Consider the following 20,313-nt stretch of genomic DNA (forward strand, 5'->3'; position numbering starts at 1 on the left):
TTTAATAGGCATTTGAAATGGACATTAGGAAGGAATACTCAAAAATCCAGAAAAAATATAAAGTGTAGAAATGAGTGGAGGGGGGCAGATAGTAGGGTGGCAGGGGATGACACCAGGGTGGTGGAGGGTCACTGGTGGGGCAGGGGCAGATAGTAGGGAGGCAGAGTCTCATTGCTGGATGCAGGGGATGACACTAGGGTGGTGGAGGGTCACTGCTGGTTGCAGGGGCAGATAGTAGGGAGGCAGGGTCTCATTGCTGGATGCAGGGGATGACACTAGGGTGGTGGAGGGTCACTGGTGGGTGCAGGGGCAGATAGTACGGTGGCAGAGTCTCATTGCTGGATGCAGGGGATGACACCAGGGTGGTGGAGGGTCACTAGGGTGGGTGCAGGGGCAGATAGTAGGGAGGCAGAGTCTCATTGCTGGATGCAGGGGATGACACCAGGGTGGTGGGGGGTCACTGGTGGGTGCAGGGACAGAAAGTAGGGCGGCAGAGTCTCATTGCTGGATGCAGGGGCTGACACTAGGGTGGTGGAGGGTCACTGGTGGGTGCAGGGGCAGATAGTAGGGAGGCAGAGTCTCATTGCTGGATGCAGGGGATGACACTAGGGTGGGTGCAGGGGCAGATAGGGTGGCAGAGTCATTGCTGGATGCAGGGAATGACACTAGGGTGGTGGGGGGTCACTGGTGGGTGCAGGGGCATATAGTAGGGTGGCAGGGGATGACACCAGGGTGGTGGAGGGTCACTGGTGGGTGCAGGGGCAGATAGTAGGGAGGCAGAGTCTCATTGCTGGATGCAGGGGATGACACTAGGGTGGTGGAGGGTCACTGGTGGGTGCAGGGGCAGATAGTAGGGCGGCAGAGTTTCATTGCTGGATGCAGGGGATGACACTAGGGTGGTGGAGGGTCACTGGTGGGTGCAGGGGCAGATAGTAGGGCGGCAGAGTCTCATTGCTGGATGCAGGGGATGACACTAGGGTGGTGGGGGGTCCCTGGTGGGTGCAGGGGCAGATAGTAGGGAGGCAGAGTCTCATTGCTGGATGCAGGGGCTGACACTAGGGTGGTGTGGGGTCACTGGTGGGTGCAGGGGCAGATAGTAGGGTGGCAGAGTCTCATTGCTGGATGCAGTGGATGACACTAGGGTGGGTGCAGGGGCAGATAGTAGGGAGGCGGATTCTCATTGCTGGATGCAGGGGATGACATTAGGGTGGTGTGGGGTCACTGGTGGGTGCAGGGGCAGATAGTAGGGTGGCAGAGTCTCATTGCTGGATGCAGGGGATGACACTAGGGTGGGTGCAGGGGCAGATAGTAGGGAGGCAGGGTCTCATTGCTGGATGCAGGGGATGACATTAGGGTGGTGGAGGGTCACTGGTGGGTGCAGGGGCAGATAGTAGGGCGGCAGAGTCTCATTGCTGGATGCAGGGGCTGACACCAGGGTGGTGGAGGGTCACTGGTGGGTGCAGGGGCAGATAGTAGGGCGGCAGAGTCTCATTGCTGGATGCAGGGGCTGACACCAGGGTGGTGGAGGGTCACTGGTGGGTGCAGGGGCAGATAGTAGGGCGGCAGAGTCTCATTGCAGGATGCAGGGGATGACACTAGGGTGGGTGCAGGGGCAGATAGTAGGGTGGCAGAGTCTCATTGCTGGATGCAGGGGCTGACACCAGGGTGGTGGAGGGTCACTGGTGGGTGCAGGGGCAGATAGTAGGGCGGCAGAGTCTCATTGCAGGATGCAGGGGATGACACTAGGGTGGTGGGGGGGTCACTGGTGGGTGCAGGGGCAGATAGTAGGGAGGCAGAGTCTCATTGCTGGATGCAGGGGATGACACTAGGATGGGTGCAGGGGCAGATAGTAGGGTGGCAGAGTCTCAATGCTGGATGCAGGCGATGACACTAGGGTGGTGGGGGGTCACTGGTGGGTGCAGGGGCAGATAGTAGGGAGGCAGAGTCTCATTGCTGGATGCAGGGGCTGACACCAGGGTGGTGTGGGGTCACTGGTGGGTGCAGGGGCAGATAGTAGGGTGGCAGGGGATGACACCAGGGTGGTGGAGGGTCACTGGTGGGTGCAGGGGCAGATAGTAGGGAGGCAGAGTCTCATTGCTGGATGCAGGGGATGACACTAGGGTGGTGGAGGGTCACTGGTGGGTGCAGGGGCAGACAGTAGGGCGGCAGAGTCTCATTGCTGGATGCAGGGGCTGACACTAGGGTGGTGGAGGGTCACTGGTGGGTGCAGGGGCAGATAGTAGGGTGGCAGAGTCTCATTGCTGGATGCAGGGGATGACACTAGGGTGGTGGGGGGTCACTGGTGGGTGCAGGGGCAGATAGTAGGGAGGCAGAGTCTCATTGCTGGATGCAGGGGCTGACACTAGGGTGGTGTGGGGTCACTGGTGGGTGCAGGGGCAGATAATAGGGTGGCAGGGGATGACACAAGGGTGGTGGAGGGTCACTGGTGGGTGCATGGGCAGATAGTAGGGAGGCGGATTCTCATTGCTGGATGCAGGGGATGACACTAGGGTGGTGTGGGGTCACTGGTGGGTGTAGGGGCAGATAGTAGGGTGGCAGAGTCTCATTGCTGGATGCAGGGGATGACACTAGGGTGGGTGCAGGGGCAGATAGTAGGGAGGCGGATTCTCATTGGTGGATGCAGGGGCTAACACTAGGGTGGTGTGGGGTCACTGGTGGGTGCAGGGGCAGATAGTAGGGCGGCAGAGTCTCATTGCTGGATGCAGGGGTTAACACTAGGGTGGTGTGGGGTCACTGGTGGGTGCAGGGGAAGATAGTAGGGTGGCAGAGTCATTGCTGGATGCAGGGGATGACACTAGGGTGGTGGAGGGTCACTGGTGGGTGCAGGAGCAGATAGTAGGGTGGCAGAGTCTCATTGCTGGATGCAGGGGATGACACTAGGGTGGTGGAGGGTCACTGCTGGTTGCAGGGGCAGATAGTAGGGTGGCAGGGTCTCATTGCTGGATGTAGGAGATGACACTAGGGTGGTGTGGGGTCACTGGTGGGTGCAGGGGCAGATAGTAGGGCGGCAGAGTCTCATTGCTGGATGCAGGGGCTGACACCAGGGTGGTGGAGGGTCACTGGTGGGTGCAGGGGCAGATAGTAGGGCGGCAGAGTCTCATTGCAGGATGCAGGGGATGACACTAGGGTGGGTGCAGGGGCAGATAGTAGGGTGGCAGAGTCTCATTGCTGGATGCAGGGGCTGACACCAGGGTGGTGGAGGGTCACTGGTGGGTGCAGGGGCAGATAGTAGGGCGGCAGAGTCTCATTGCAGGATGCAGGGGATGACACTAGGGTGGTGGGGGGGTCACTGGTGGGTGCAGGGGCAGATAGTAGGGAGGCAGAGTCTCATTGCTGGATGCAGGGGATGACACTAGGATGGGTGCAGGGGCAGATAGTAGGGTGGCAGAGTCTCAATGCTGGATGCAGGCGATGACACTAGGGTGGTGTGGGGTCACTGGTGGGTGCAGGGGCAGATAGTAGGGCGGCAGAGTCTCATTGCTGGATGCAGGGGCTGACACCAGGGTGGTGTGGGGTCACTGGTGGGTGCAGGGGCAGATAGTAGGGTGGCAGGGGATGACACCAGGGTGGTGGAGGGTCACTGGTGGGTGCAGGGGCAGATAGTAGGGAGGCAGAGTCTCATTGCTGGATGCAGGGGATGACACTAGGGTGGTGGAGGGTCACTGGTGGGTGCAGGGGCAGACAGTAGGGCGGCAGAGTCTCATTGCTGGATGCAGGGGCTGACACTAGGGTGGTGGAGGGTCACTGGTGGGTGCAGGGGCAGATAGTAGGGTGGCAGAGTCTCATTGCTGGATGCAGGGGATGACACTAGGGTGGTGGGGGGTCACTGGTGGGTGCAGGGGCAGATAGTAGGGAGGCAGAGTCTCATTGCTGGATGCAGGGGCTGACACTAGGGTGGTGTGGGGTCACTGGTGGGTGCAGGGGCAGATAATAGGGTGGCAGGGGATGACACCAGGGTGGTGGAGGGTCACTGGTGGGTGCATGGGCAGATAGTAGGGAGGCGGATTCTCATTGCTGGATGCAGGGGATGACACTAGGGTGGTGTGGGGTCACTGGTGGGTGTAGGGGCAGATAGTAGGGTGGCAGAGTCTCATTGCTGGATGCAGGGGATGACACTAGGGTGGGTGCAGGGGCAGATAGTAGGGAGGCGGATTCTCATTGGTGGATGCAGGGGCTAACACTAGGGTGGTGTGGGGTCACTGGTGGGTGCAGGGGCAGATAGTAGGGCGGCAGAGTCTCATTGCTGGATGCAGGGGTTAACACTAGGGTGGTGTGGGGTCACTGGTGGGTGCAGGGGAAGATAGTAGGGTGGCAGAGTCTCATTGCTGGATGCAGGGGATGACACTAGGGTGGTGGAGGGTCACTGGTGGGTGCAGGAGCAGATAGTAGGGTGGCAGAGTCTCATTGCTGGATGCAGGGGATGACACTAGGGTGGTGGAGGGTCACTGCTGGTTGCAGGGGCAGATAGTAGGGTGGCAGGGTCTCATTGCTGGATGTAGGAGATGACACTAGGGTGGTGTGGAGTCACTGGTGGGTGCAGGGGCAGATAGTAGGGCGGCAGAGTCTCATTGCTGGATGCAGGGGCTGACACTAGGGTGGTGGAGGGTCACTGGTGGGTGCAGGGGCAGATAGGGCGGCAGAGTCATTGCTGGATGTAGGGGATGACACTAGGGTGGTGTGGGGTCACTGGTGGGTGCAGGGGCAGATAGTAGGGCGGCAGAGTCTCATTGCTGGATGCAGGGGCTGACACTAGGGTGGTGGAGGGTCACTGGTGGGTGCAGGGGCAGATAGTAGGGAGGCAGAGTCTCATTGCTGGATGCAGGGGCTGACACTAGGGTGGTGTGGGGTCACTGGTGGGTGCAGCTAAAAGTCCTCTGGCGAGAGGTTCAGCAGCACAGAGTAAATGATAATATATACAGATGTGTCCTTGCACATCTAGACCAATATGCCATGCAGCTCATTATGCCTGGCGTGAGTGAGCCGTCAGGTACCGTACAACTCTACTAGAGTCGGGTGGCTTTTATTGCCAAGAAATGGGTCTACTTAGGTCGTGACTCAGTGGAAGAGGGTCCCAACAAAATAACCCAGGTTCAGTGACCTGGCAATCCAACCCGGGTAGCGACCAGGGTTGGACACGGGAAGAACCTGGGTTAAGGTGTAAACGGATGAACCGTGCCACTTTTACAGTAAGGGAAGATCTGGATTTCCTGGCGCTTGGAGATGACAATGGTGCCGTGTGAATGGCACCAACCTGGGAATAACACGGCACCACGGTGTGAAAGGGGTCTGAACCGGTTCGGAAGCGTGTTCCAACTCCCAGGTCAGTGGTATAATGAGTAAATTTACACTTTATGGTGTTACGTGCTGGTGATTTACCCGTTTCTCTATGTAGCAGAGCAGGTGATTGTGTTTTATCTTACCTGGTTCTGGAGGAAGTACCGGACTTGGTCTTCATAGACTGACACAGCATTAAATAGTTTTTTTCTGAAAGCAAAAGTAACAACTTAATTTTGTAATTAGCTAAAATAGGAAGACACAAATTAGCCGGTGGACTGGCCTGTCCGGGGCCGGAGAGATCCCCCGTGTTACACATTAGCCGGCGGACTGGCCTGTCCGGGGCCGGGAAGATCCTCTATGTTACACATTATCCGGCGGACTGGCCTGTCCGGGGCCGGGAAGATCCTCTATGTTACACATTATCCGGCGGACTGGCCTGTATGGGGCCGGAGAGATCCCCCGTGTTACACATTAGCCGGTGGACTGGCCTGTCCGGGCCCGGAAGATCCCCCATGTTACACATTATCCAGAGGACTGGCCTGTCCGGGGCCGGGGAGATCCCCCATGTTACACATTATCCAGAGGACTGGCCTGTCCGGGGCCGGGGAGATCCCCCATGTTACACATTATCCAGAGGACTGGCCTGTCCGGGGCCGGGGAGATCCCCCATGTTACACATTATCCAGAGGACTGGCCTGTATGGGGCCGGAGAGATCCCCCGTGTTACACATTATCCAGAGGACTGGCCTGTATGGGGCCGGAGAGATCCCCCGTGTTACACATTATCCAGAGGACTGGCCTGTCCGGGGCCGGGGAGATCCTCTATGTTACACATTATCCGGCGGACTGGCCTGTCCGGGGCCGGGGAGATCCCTGGTGTGATGGGCCTCAAAGCTCCGCCCTCTACCACAAGTGGGCGGGGCCATGATTGCAGTAACTAGGGGGCCTTCAGCGAGCAGCCTGGAATATCCAGGAGAGTGTAATAGAGAAATGCTGACTACAAGAAAATGGCCGCCGCTGATAAATGGGGACAGGTCAGGTGACATATAATACGGTATAGACTGGGCATTAGAGCTGCTGTCTCCATCAGTTGTACAGTGAGCAGTGCAGGTGTCTGTGACAGGAGTCATCACTGGTGGTACTCTCATTCCTCACTCCCTCCCTGTGTAATGGAGTCCTGCTTCCCAGGCAGCACTAAGAGGGTGACCCTGAGCAGCTGATCTCCCAGCAGGAGGAAGGTGAGCCCCCTACTCTACATGTATTATATTGCCACAGAATCAGTGTGTAATATACAGTCAGCCAGTGTGCCAGCAATTACCTGTGACAGAGTGTACCCCACTAACCCAGTGCCCCTGATCCACAGAGTGTACCCCACTAACCCAGTGCCCCTGATCCACAGAGTGTACCCCACTAACCCAGTGCCCCTGATCCACAGAGTGTACCCCACTAACCCAGTGCCCCTGATCCACAGAGTGTACCCCACTAACCCAGTGCCCCTGATCCACAGAGTGTACCCCACTAACCCAGTGCCCCTGATCCACAGAGTGTACCCCACTAACCCAGTGCCCCTGATCCACAGAGTGTACCCCACTAACCCAGTGCCCCTGATCCACAGAGTGTACCCCACTAACCCAGTGCCCCTGATCCACAGAGTGTACCCCACCAACCCTGATCCACAGAGTGCACCCCACTAACCCAGTGACCCTGATCCACAGAGTGTACCCCACTAACCCTGATCCACAGAGTGCACCCTACTAACCCAGTGCCCCTGATCCAGAGTGTACCCTACTAACCCAGTGCCCCTGATCCAGAGTGTACCCCACTAACCCAGTGACCCTGATCCACAGAGTGTACCCCACTAACCCTGATCCACAGAGTGCACCCCACTAACCCAGTGACCCTGATCCAGAGTGTACCCTACTAACCCAGTGCCCCTGATCCAGAGTGTACCCCACTAACCCAGTGCCCCTGATCCACAGTGTACCCCACTAACCCAGTGCCCTGATCCACAGTGTACCCCACTAACCCAGTGCCCTGATCCACAGAGTGTACCCCACTAACCCAGTGCCCCTGATCCACAGAGTGTACCCCACTAACCCAGTGCCCCTGATCCACAGAGTGTACCCCACTAACCCAGTGCCCCTGATCCACAGAGTGTACCCCACTAACCCAGTGCCCCTGATCCACAGAGTGTACCCCACTAACCCAGTGCCCCTGATCCACAGAGTGTACCCCACTAACCCAGTGCCCCTGATCCACAGAGTGTACCCCACTAACCCAGTGCCCTTGATCCACAGAGTGTACCCCACTAACGCTGATCCACAGAGTGTACCCTACTAACCCAGTGCCCCTGATCCAGAGTGTACCCTACTAACCCAGTGCCCCTGATCCAGAGTGTACCCCACTAACCCAGTGCCCCTGAACCAGTGTACCCCACTAACCCAGTGCCCTAATCCAGTGTGCCCCACTAACCCTGATCCACAGAGTGTACCCCACTAACCCAGTGCCCTGATCCACAGAGTGCACCCCACTAACCCAGTGCCCCTGATCCAGAGTGTACCCCACTAACCCAGTGCCCTAATCCACAGTGTACCCCACTAACCCTGATCCACAGAGTGTACCCCACTAACCCAGTGTCCCTGATCCACTGAGTGCACCCCGCAAACCCAGTGTCCCTGATCCACTGAGTGCACCCCACTATCCCAGTGTCCCTGATCCACAGAGTGCTCCTCACAATCCCAGTGTCCTTGATCCCACCTGCTTCTACAGACAGAAATCCTGAAAACATGACCTGTTGGGGAAACCAAAGGGGTTGAGAACCACTGGTTTAAACCATTGCAGCTAAGCAGATATCTGCCGTGTACAGCAACATAATGTTATAATATTTATCTATCTCTGTATATCACCATTTTATACAGAGCCTGAGATACTGTAGTTTAGTTACTGCTGCCTCTGTAACAGGAGACAGAGATGTACAATCACCAGGTCTCACCTGGTCTCCTCCCAGTACTGAGCGTGTTCCAGCCGGTCACTGAGGTTTAGCTCATCCTGATCGTCCTCGGCCTATAGAAGATGTAATATGGGATTATACAGATGTAACAGTGCGGAGTAACCGATTTACTGTACATGGCGTTAGTATATTTTGGTGCACTTTACAATGGGGAACAGTAATAGGACAAAACTGGGTAATAACAGACAGAGGTAAGAGGGCCCTGCTCGCAGGCTTACACCCTATATATAGTCATGGCTGTCATGTGTCAGGAAGCTGCATTGGCTGCTGGGAGGTAAGAGGGCCCTGCTCGCAGGCTTACACCCTATATATAGTCATGGCTGTCATGTGTCAGGAAGCTGCATTGGCTGCTGGGAGCTAAGAGGGCCCTGCTCGCAGGCTTACACCCTATATATAGTCATGGCCGTCATGTGTCAGGAAGCTGCATTGGCTGCTGGGAGGTAAGAGGGTCCTGCTCGCAGGCTTACACCCTCTATATAGTCATGGCTATCATGTGTCAGGAAGCTGCATTGGCTGCTGGGAGGTAAGAGGGTCCTGCTCGCAGGCTTACACCCTATATATAGTCATGGCTGTCATGTGTCAGGAAGCTGCATTGGCTGCTGGGAGGTAAGAGGGTCCTGCTCGCAGGCTCACACCCTATATATAGTCATGGCTGTCATGTGTCAGGAAGCTGCATTGGCTGCTGGGAGGTAAGAGGGTCCTGCTCGCAGGCTCACACCCTATATATAGTCATGGCTGTCATGTGTCAGGAAGCTGTGTTGGCTGCTGGGAGTTGCTATTCTGTGACCGGTTACCCAGTGACATACTGTACAGTAGATATGAATTTCTGGCAACGATGACTTGTGAAATACATTATAACCCTTTTGCCTGTGGGGACGTCCAATTATCATGTGTTGTATTGATTGCAGCGTGTAAAGTGATTTAACGCTCTCCTGTCTTGCTGCGCGGCTCAGTGATGTATTGATTACAGCCTGTTATACTAGAGGAGGTTATATTATATTATAGGAGGGTTTCTGCTCTCTGTAAGAAGCACAATGTGCGAATGTCTCAGAGACGATGAGACCAGGAGAGGCCGGGAATAAGGACTATTAGTCATTTGATCTCACAGAGAAATCAATACAGCGTCCTCCTAAGGGAAAGGGAGACCCATTCCTAGTCTGCGCTGTGTAGTAACACACTGTAGGGGCGAATGCGTATGCGGGGCAGTGACGCTCATAATACGGGGGCGCTACATACAGTAATACGGGGGCGCTACATACAGTAATACGGGGGCGCTACATACAGTAATACGGGGGCGCTACATACAGTAATACAGGGACGCTACATACAGTAATACAGGGACGCTACATACAGTAATACAGGGACGCTACATACAGTAATACAGGGGCACTACATACAGTAATACAGGGGCACTACATACAGTAACACAGGGGCACTACATACAGTAACACAGGGTGCTACATACAGTAATACGGGGGCGCTGCATACAGTAATACGGGGGCACTACATAATACAGGGCACTACATACAGTAATACAGGGGCGCTACATAATACAGGACGCTACATACTACAGGACGCTACATACAGTAATACAGGGACGCTACATACAGTAATACAGGGGCGCTACATACAGTAATACAGGGACGCTACATATAGTAATATGGGGGCACTACATAATACAGGGGCGCTACATACAGTAATACAGGGGCGCTACATACAGTAATATGGGGGCACTACATAATACAGGGCACTACATACAGTAATACAGGGGCGCTACATACAGTAACACAGGGCGCTACATACAGTAACAGGGCGCTACATACAGTAACAGGGCGCTACATACAGTAACAGGGCGCTACATACAGTTATACAGGGGCGCTACATACTACAGGACGCTACATACAGTAATACAGGGGCGCTACATACAGTAATACAGGGGCGCTACATACAGTAATACAGGGGCGCTACATACAGTAATACAGGGGCGCTACATACAGTAATACAGGGGCGCTACATACAGTAATACAGGGGCGCTACATACAGTAATACAGGGGCGCTACATACAGTAATATGGGGGCACTCCATAATACAGGGCACTACATACAGTAGTACAGGGGCGCTACATACAGTAATACAGGGGCGCTACATAATACAGGGGTGCTACATACAGTAATACAGGGGCGCTACATAATACAGGGCACTACATACAGTAATACAGGGGCGCTACAGAATACAGGAAGCTACATACAGTAATACAGGGGCGCTACATACAGTAACACAGGGGCGCTACATACAGTAACACAGGGGCGCTACATACAGTAATATGGGGGCACTACATAATACAGGGCACTACATACAGTAATATAGGGGCGCTACATACAGTAATATAGGGGCGCTACATACAGTAATATAGGGGCGCTACATACAGTAGTACAGGGGCGCTACATACAGTAATATGGGGGCACTACATAATACAGGGCACTACATACAGTAATACAGGGGCGCTACATAATACAGGACGCTACATACTACAGCATGCTACATACAGTAATACTGGGGCCCTACATACAGTAATACAGGGGCGCTACATACAGTAATATGGGGCACTACATAATACAGGGGCGCTACATACAGTAATACAGGGGCGCTACATACAGTAACACAGGGTGCTACATACAGTAATATGGGGGCACTACATAATGTAGTACAGGGGCGCTACATACAGTAATACAGGGGCGCTACATACAGTAATACAGGGACCCTACATACAGTAACACAGGACGCTACATACAGTAATATGGGGGCACTACATAACACAGGGCACTACATACAGTAATACAGGGGCGCTACATACTACAGGACGCTACATACAGTAATACAGGGGCGCTACATACAGTAATACAGGGACCCTACATACAGTAATACAGGGACCCTACATACCGCAACACAGGGCGCTACATACAGTAATATGGGGGCACTACATAATGTAGTACAGGGGCGCTACATACAGTAATACAGGGGCGCTACATACAGTAATACAGGGCGCTACGTACAGTAATACAGGGCGCTACGTACAGTAATACAGGGCGCTACGTACAGTAATACAGGGCGCTACGTACAGTAATACAGGGCGCTACGTACAGTAATACAGGGCGCTACGTACAGTAATACAGGGCGCTACATACATTAATACAGGGCGCTACATAATACAGGGGCGCTACATACCGTAATACAGGGGCGCTACATACCGTAATACAGGGGCGCTACATACCGTAATACAGGGGCGCTACATACCGTAATACAGGGGCGCTACATACCGTAATACAGGGGCGCTACATACCGTAATACAGGGGCGCTACATACCGTAATACAGGGGCGCTACATACCGTAATACAGGGGCGCTACATACCGTAATACAGGGGCGCTACATACCGTAATACAGGGGCGCTACATACCGTAATACAGGGGCGCTACATACCGTAATACAGGGGCGCTACATACCGTAATACAGGGGCGCTATATACCGTAATACAGGGGCGCTACATACCGTAATACAGGGGCGCTATATACCGTAATACAGGGGCGCTACATACCGTAATACAGGGGCGCTACATACCGTAATACAGGGGCGCTACATAATACAGGACTCTACATACAGTAATTCAGGGGCGCTACATACAGTAATACAGGGACGCTACATACAGTAATACAGGGACGCTACATACAGTAATACAGGGACGCTACATACAGTAATACAGGGACGCTACATACAGTAATACAGGGACGCTACATAATACAGGGCACTACATACAGTAATACAGGGACGCTACATAATACTGGGCACTACATACAGTAATACAGGGACGCTACATACAGTAATACAGGGCGCTACATAATAAAGGGCACTACATACAGTAATACAGGGGCGCTACATACAGTAATACAGGACGCTACATACATTAATACAGGGCACTCCATAATACAGGGATGCTACATACCGTAATACAGGGGCGCTACATACCGTAATACAGGGGCGCTACATACCGTAATACAGGGGCGCTACATACCGTAATACAGGGGCGCTACATACAGTAATACAGGGGCGCTACATACAGTAATACAGGGGCGCTACATACAGTAATACAGGGGCGCTACATAATACAGGACGCTACATACAGTAATACAGGGGCGCTACATAATACAGGACGCTACATACAGTAATACAGGGGCGCTACATACAGTAATACAGGGGCGCTACATAATATAGCACGCTACATACAGTAATACAGGGACGCTACATAGAGTAATACAGGGATGCTACATACAGTTACACTACATAATACAGGGACGCTACCTACAGTCATACAGGGATGCTACATACAGTAATACAGGGCGCTACATACAGTAATACAGGGACGCTACATACAGTTACACTACATAATACAGGGCGCTACATACAGTAACACAGGGCGCTACATATAGTAACACAGGACGCTACATATAGTAACACAGGGACGCTACATATAGTAACACAGGGACGCTACATATAGTAATACAGGGACGCTACATACAGTAATACAGGGACGCTACATAGAGTAATACAGGGATGCTACATACAGTTACACTACATAATACAGGGCGCTACATACAGTAACACAGGGCGCTACATACAGTAACACAGGGCGCTACATATAGTAATACAGGGGCGCTACATAATACAGGACGCTACATACAGTAATACAGGGGCGCTACATACAGTAATACAGGGGCGCTACATAATATAGGACGCTACATACAGTAATACAGGGACGCTACATACAGTAATACAGGGATGCTACATACAGTCATACAGGGACGCTACATACAGTCATACAGGGACGCTACATACAGTCATACAGGGACGCTACATACAGTCATACAGGGATGCTACATACAGTCATACAGGGACGCTACATACAGTAATACAGGGACGCTACATACAGTAATACAGGGACGCTACATACAGTTACACTACATAATACAGGGCGCTACATACAGTAACACAGGGCGCTACATATAGTAACACAGGGAGCTACATATAGTAACAGGGACGCTACATACAGTAATACAGGGACGCTACATACAGTAATACAGGGACGCTACATACAGTAATACAGGGATGCTACATAATACAGGGCGCTACATACAGTAATACAGGGTGCTACATACAGTAATACAGGGGTGCTACATACAGTAATACAGGGGCACTACATACAGTAATAGAGGAGCGCTACATACAGTAATACAGGGGCGCTACATAATACAGAGACACTACATACAGTAATACAGGGGCGCTACATAGTCATACAGGGGCGCTACATACAGTCATACAGGGGCGCTACATACAGTCATACAGGGGCGCTACATAATACAGGGACACTACATAATACAGGGACATCAGCTTGCAGTAAAACGGAGAACGGGCTGGGGTAACGTTTGTATAGGGTGTGAATGGTGGGTGGAATACTAGGAAGCAATCCCCGGGCACCTGCATCTCCACTGCCAGTTATCGCCTGGCACGGATGATAGGCGAGAAGGCAGCTTAGTCACAGTTCATGGTTGTACAGTATGTGAGTACGGGGACTTACTGTGCGCTCCAGGGTGGGCAGTGACTCTCCTCCAATATGGCGAAGGCGAACGCAGGACAATCTCTGGAGTTTTGTGTGACTTCGCAAGCTGTACCCTCTGCAATACACAAAATACACTACATATATAATCAGGTATCACTAATGCCCATGACACAGCCCAATGCCAGCATCAGGGACGGGAGAGGACACGTTACCCGACGCATTTCACATTTCCAGATATTAACATACAAATCGCTTCACAGAGAGGACCCAGAGGTATTATATATACATAGATAGAATTACAATGGGGTTAACGTACTGTAGAATTGAAAATAAAGTGGGAGATAACCACACATGCAGGGTTGTACGCACTTTGCATGCTCCTGGTTTACTATAACCCATCTTCAGATATGTACTTGTACTGCCCGATACTAGGGGCAAATGTTCCCCCTCCTAACAGTTGTGTATATGGTACATGGCGTCTGCATGGGCCGCAGTTTCCTGACCTTTGCCTATGTCACTACGCCACTTTGCATCTCCATTACGCCGGCTTGGTTCTAAGTGTAGTTACGTGTTCCCGTGCGCCCGTTCTGTACATGCGCAGCATGTGTACTCACTGCGTGCAACGAGGTTATCAATCTGTAATTAAGGTCAGGGCTGCTGTAATTCTGCGCGAGGGGTCGATGTTACCAATGTTTGTGGAAGATAAGGTATTACGGATGTGAGATAGCGGTAGTGGGCGTCTCTATGCTTGCATTGCGACGGCTTTGCAATTACAATCATTGGCGTATTTTCGCAGCAGTCCTGTGTGCGATTACGGAGCTGCAATAGCGATCCATGATGAATCAGGCCCTGTGTTACAATGTATCAGTCTATAGTTTATGTGCTGATTGAGTGCTCCTCACCTTTGTGTATAATTAGCAGTACGATTGCTTGTTGCTGCTTATATCACATGTAGTAACATAGATACGTTGTGTGTAATTAGCAGTACGATTGCTTATTGCTGCTTATATCACATGTAGTAACATAGATACTTGCGTGTAATTAGCAGTATGATTGCTTGTTGCTGCTTAGATCACATGTAGTAACATAGATACGTTGTGTGTAATTAGCAGTATGATTGCTTGTTGCTGCTTAGATCACATGTAGTAACAGATACTTGTGTGTAATTAGCAGTACGATTGCTTGTTGCTGCTTAGATCACATGTAGTAACATAGATACGTTGTGTGTAATTAGCAGTACGATTGCTTGTTGCTGCTTAGATCACATGTAGTAACAGATACGTTGTGTGTAATTAGCAGTACGATTGCTAGTTGCTGCTTAGATCACATGTAGTAACAGATACGTTGTGTGTAATTAGCAGTACGATTGCTTGTTGCTGCTTAGATCACATGTAGTAACAGATACGTTGTGTGTAATTAGCAGTACGATTGCTTGTTGCTGCTTAGATCACATGTAGTAACATAGATACGTTGTGTGTAATTAGCAGTACGATTGCTTGTTGCTGCTTAGATCACATGTAGTAACAGATACGTTGTGTGTAATTAGCAGTACGATTGCTAGTTGCTGCTTAGATCACATGTAGTAACAGATACGTTGTGTGTAATTAGCAGTACGATTGCTTGTTGCTGCTTAGATCACATGTAGTAACATAGATACGTTGTGTGTAATTAGCAGTACGATTGCTTGTTGCTGCTTAGATCACATGTAGTAACATAGATACTTGTGTGTAATTAGCAGTACGATTGCTTGTTGCTGCTTAGATCACATGTAGTAACAGATACGTTGTGTGTAATTAGCAGTACGATTGCTTGTTGCTGCTTAGATCACATGTAGTAACATAGATACGTTGTGTGTAATTAGCAGTACGATTGCTTGTTGCTGCTTAGATCACATGTAGTAACATAGATACTTGTGTCATTAATCTGCATAAAACCAGGCGGTGAAAGTCTGTATATATAACGTATCTAAGGGTTGTTTATAAACTGGGGGCTCGCCGTGCTTGTCCCAGCAGTGTCATTGTCCTGGCAGCATTTTGTGGACCCATCATCTATTTGTACCAAGCTACACTACGGCCTGTAATTATAGACAGAGCAGATTTAGTGCATCTGATCATTGCAGGAAACACAATTATAAGCGGAACTACAAGTCCCACAAGCGTCACTTTTCCTTTTCCAGAACAAACAGTGATGTTTATCAATTGCAATATGGGAAGATGCCACCTTACTGCTCAGCTGCCACGGACCCTCCAACATGACCCCATCCACCAGGTACACAATTCTTTCCTCCCATGTATTGTGTGATTGCAGCCCCCTGCCCCTTATTTCTAGGCTCAGGCGCTGCCTTAGTATGGTCAGTACTTCAATAGTGAGAGAATGTGTACTATGAAAGAAGAGAGCCCCCAGGCTAAATATTAGGGGAGTGTCAGGTGTGATGGCGCCACGCGTCATGGTGAGGAGGGCACGCCACGCGTCATGGTGAGGAGGGCACGCCACGCGTCATGGTGAGGAGGGCACGCCACGCGTCATGGTGAGGAGGGCACGCCACGCGTCATGGTGAGGAGGGCACGCCACGCGTCATGGTGAGGAGGGCACGCCACGCGTCATGGTGAGGAGGGCACGCCACGCGTCATGGTGAGGAGGGCACGCCACGCGTCATGGTGAGGAGGGCACGCCACGCGTCATGGTGAGGAGGGCACGCCACGCGTCATGGTGAGGTTTCCATTAGTGCGAGACCTGTGCTTTGGAGACATTTTGGATGCTGAGATGGATCACAGTTGTATTTAATGTTTACATTTCTCCATTTGATCCATAACCTAGGGCACATGTAGATAGTGGACGGCGGCACAATTGATGGGTAACAGCTCAGGGTAGATTGTAAGCTTCTAAGATTTCTTAAAGCTCTGCATGAAACCTTCTATTATCCAGAAATTGTTAAAGAAATTAGAGGCAATTAGGAATGATATATATATCTCAACACCGCCATCTGCTGGGCAACGTTGTCATTACATGTGGGAATGTAACTGCATGTCAGGGTCATTATTTAGTCTGATGGGGAATTTAGACAAATTAAACAATAAGTAATTAGCCGGGGAATCAAATTATCATCTGTGCTACTAGTTTACACTCCCTGCTAGCCAGATGGAAGAGCTGTGGGGGGGATGAGAGACAGCAGAGAGAGATGCACGCACGCAGCCCCACGTGTTTTGGTTTTCTTACATTTTAAAGCAACCAAAAATCACATAATTTTGGCCTGTTTTTGTTCCTGCAGAAATATTAACATCAATTACATTTATTTCCAGTCATTTCCGGTCAATTTTGACCACATCATAGCTCACAATATTGTTTTCACCCATATTGACCAAAGGCAGCAGTGAGCTGACTGGCTAAACTAAGCGACAGAGCAGCGGCACAAACACACGGCAGTTTAAATTAATATATCACATCAAGGAAACATACTGATACTGCAGTGACAGACAAGATGGCAGTATAACTATGCGATCCTATAGAATGTTTTCATTAATCAAGAATTAATAACCTAAAATAAAGCCTAGTAGAAAATATAATATATTACCAACACACTTCTCCAACCAGCAAATCACAGGCCTCAGGCAATTGCTGCCAGAGTAACTTATAGTAAAAAAAACTAGATCACCATCAAACTTACTTCAAACAGCAAATCACATTCCCAAGGCCAGTACAGGTGAATAGAGGTGGAGCATTTAGTGGAAGGTAAAGCATTTATTACTATAAAGAAAAGTAAATCTGAAACATGGAACAAACTACTAAAAACCAAGCTTACACATGTGAGGTTTCAGATGCAAACTGAGGCCCTGATTCAGAGCCGCTCATAAGCGGCCGCTCGTTCGTTCTGACCGATGTTCGCACATCTGCGCATGCGTACGGATTTTAATACGCATGCACGAACCAGTCAGTGCGGCCGAAAATAGTTTGTTCGCTATATAGCGAATGCCTGCTATTTTGAGTGACAGAAGGAGGCGTATGTGGGTGGTAACAGGGGAAGGTGCTTGAAAACGGGGGTGTGGAATTCGAACGCAGGCGTGCTTAAAGGTCAAAACGGGCATTTTAAGGGAGTGCATAATTAATACAGCAGCGTCATTGACCACGTCACTTGTTTTTTTAGCTCAGAACTGCTCGCAAAATAGCGGTTGAAAAAACCAACTACAAGAATAACGAGCAGTCATACGCTGTTCGATGTACTCGATTAATCTAATAAATAGCGGACATGTCGTATGGTGCGAGCGGCAAGGAGGCGTATTTTTCAAAATTACAACCGCAAGTTTTGCTCGCTCGTTCAGACTTAGAGGCGTGAACAGACCGCAATTAGCGAACGGTCATTTGAATAGCCACCCCTTGTTTTAGAACCAACGACCGCAAATAGCGAGCGGCTCTGAATGAGGGCCTGAATCCAAAACAGCACATCGCAGGCCTCAGGCCAATAGAGGTGATTCAAGTCAGAGTATCCGAAAAAATAATAATAAACTTCTCCAACCAGCAAATTACAAACCTCAGGCCAGTACAAGTAAATGGAGATGGAGTAACAGGCTGGTAGTCTTTACACAAATACAGCAAGGTAGGCAAAAGCCCAAAATGAAAAGTGGTGCACGATGGAATTGCTCTGCTATTTTGGTGTCAACCCCTGGGATGGTGTCACCCAGTGCAGCCTGCACCGCCTGATTGACTCCACTGAACACTATTGCAGAACATCTAGAGTGCAGCCAACAACCCTATCCATTCACTCTCCTATCTAAAATGGCAGCTGAAATCACAAGGGAAAAAAAACACGCGAGATCCAAGATTTCTGGGAAAGTTAAATTTTGAGTAGCGAAAATTGGTATTGGGAACCTAGCCATGAATCTGGTCGACCAGTTCCCCAAAATACAGTTGTCTGAATCTGATCTGGTTTTACATAGAGATAATCGGTACAGTGTGTCAGAAAACCGAACACATCCGGACTTAGAGGTTCCAAGTCAAATCGGGTCTCAGTTTGCAATTACTTTGGGCTCCTGGAGTCCTGACTCGAGTTTTCTCACAACTCGGATTAAAAAAAACGGATCTCGGCTGTTTCGGATTGCGTGTAAATTCTTCCCTCGTGATTTTAGGTGCAGTGAGGTGGTCAGAATTAACTGGAAATTAATTTTAATGTTAAAAACGGGCCCAAGTTACATCATTTTAGCGGTTTTTATTCTTTTTTAAAGAAATGCAAAACAGAATCGGAACCAAAACACGGGGACTGCGCACATCCCTAGTTTTGTGGATATCTTGGTGCCCATTACTCCTGGAGAGGGGGAGCAGGAATGGGGGCAAATGTTAGTTGCTTACAGTACGGACATGTTCACTCAGCCTGGAGATAATTAAACTTAGGAGCTTCCCTAAATATGTTTGTTAGGTGTCACTGGAGGGTCCTAGCGGGCTTGTGTATAGAATAGAGATTTGCGCAGACCTCCATGTTTTGTTTCTAAATCCTCATCGTGATTTGGTTCGGTTTAAGTTTTGAATTTCATTAAAAATGTATAAAAACGGCTAAAATGACATAATTTGGGCCTGTTTTTCTTCCTACAGTATAATTATCAACAATAACATTTATTTCTAGTCAATTTGACCACCTCACAGCGCCTCAAATGACAAGGGAGCATCAATCCAAATCAAGCAAGATCCAGTTTTAAGATCAGAGGCCATCATTCAGAGCCGGACGCTCTGAGCAGACCGCACGCTCTGAATGAGGGCCGTCCTCCATAATTATGGAGCGTCCTCCTGGACGCTCGTATAGCTGTGGGTCACCACCCACAGCCTATACGAGCGTGCAGGTTGATGGCCGCGATGGTCTTGACCATCGCGACCATCGCCACTGCGAGCCGGGGCCTGCGGTTGAGTTTCTCAACCGCAAGGCCCGGAGTGATTTTGGCTCTATCAGAGCCAAAATCACTCCCACTGACATCACTAGTGATGTCAGTGGGCCGGCTTCTGACGGTAGGCGTTCCCTTGGGAACGCCCCCGTCTGGGAGGCATGCCCCCGACACGCCCACCAAAGGGGTCGTGCTGTCAATCAACATCGACAGCACGCCCCCTTTGATCAGACACAACGAGCGAAGGAAAGTCCTTCGCTTGTCGCGTCTGGCGCATGCGCACGACGGAGCTCCCGCCGTCATGCGCAGTGCACACCATCGACCCACTTGCGAGCGGACAGCCGCTTGCGAGTGGGTCTGAATCAGGCCCAGAGTTCCAAACTTTGCGTGAAGACCCCAGTTGGGACTCTTAGCCCAATTCAGACCCGCTCGCTAGATGCGTTTGCACGCAGCGTCAGAAGCCAGAGTATGCAAATCCGGCGATCGCATGGCAAGACATTAGCACGTCCACTATGTATTGGCGTGCGATCGC

At 50.8% G+C, this 20,313-nt stretch overlaps 1 protein-coding gene across 1 annotated transcript in view; it reads right to left on the bottom strand.

Annotated features, from left to right (window-relative positions):
* LOC148451039 (phosphatidylinositol 3-kinase C2 domain-containing subunit gamma-like) overlaps positions 1-20,313 on the bottom strand; it is a gene marked incomplete at its 3' end in the record, with an annotated part of 402,128 nt that overhangs the window by 310,115 nt on the left and 71,700 nt on the right. Inside the window, exons 6-8 of the mRNA XM_088462349.1 lie at positions 13,936-14,032; positions 8,291-8,361; positions 5,442-5,505 (exon numbers count right to left, since the gene is read on the bottom strand). Coding sequence (XP_088318475.1) covers positions 5,442-5,505; positions 8,291-8,361; positions 13,936-14,032 — 232 coding nt within the window. The remainder of the gene's footprint in view (positions 1-5,441; positions 5,506-8,290; positions 8,362-13,935; positions 14,033-20,313) is intronic.

Source organism: Taudactylus pleione, unplaced genomic scaffold, assembly GCF_031769625.1.
Source record: "Taudactylus pleione unplaced genomic scaffold, aTauple2 ptg001198l, whole genome shotgun sequence".
Classification (NCBI taxonomy): domain Eukaryota; kingdom Metazoa; phylum Chordata; class Amphibia; order Anura; family Myobatrachidae; genus Taudactylus; species Taudactylus pleione.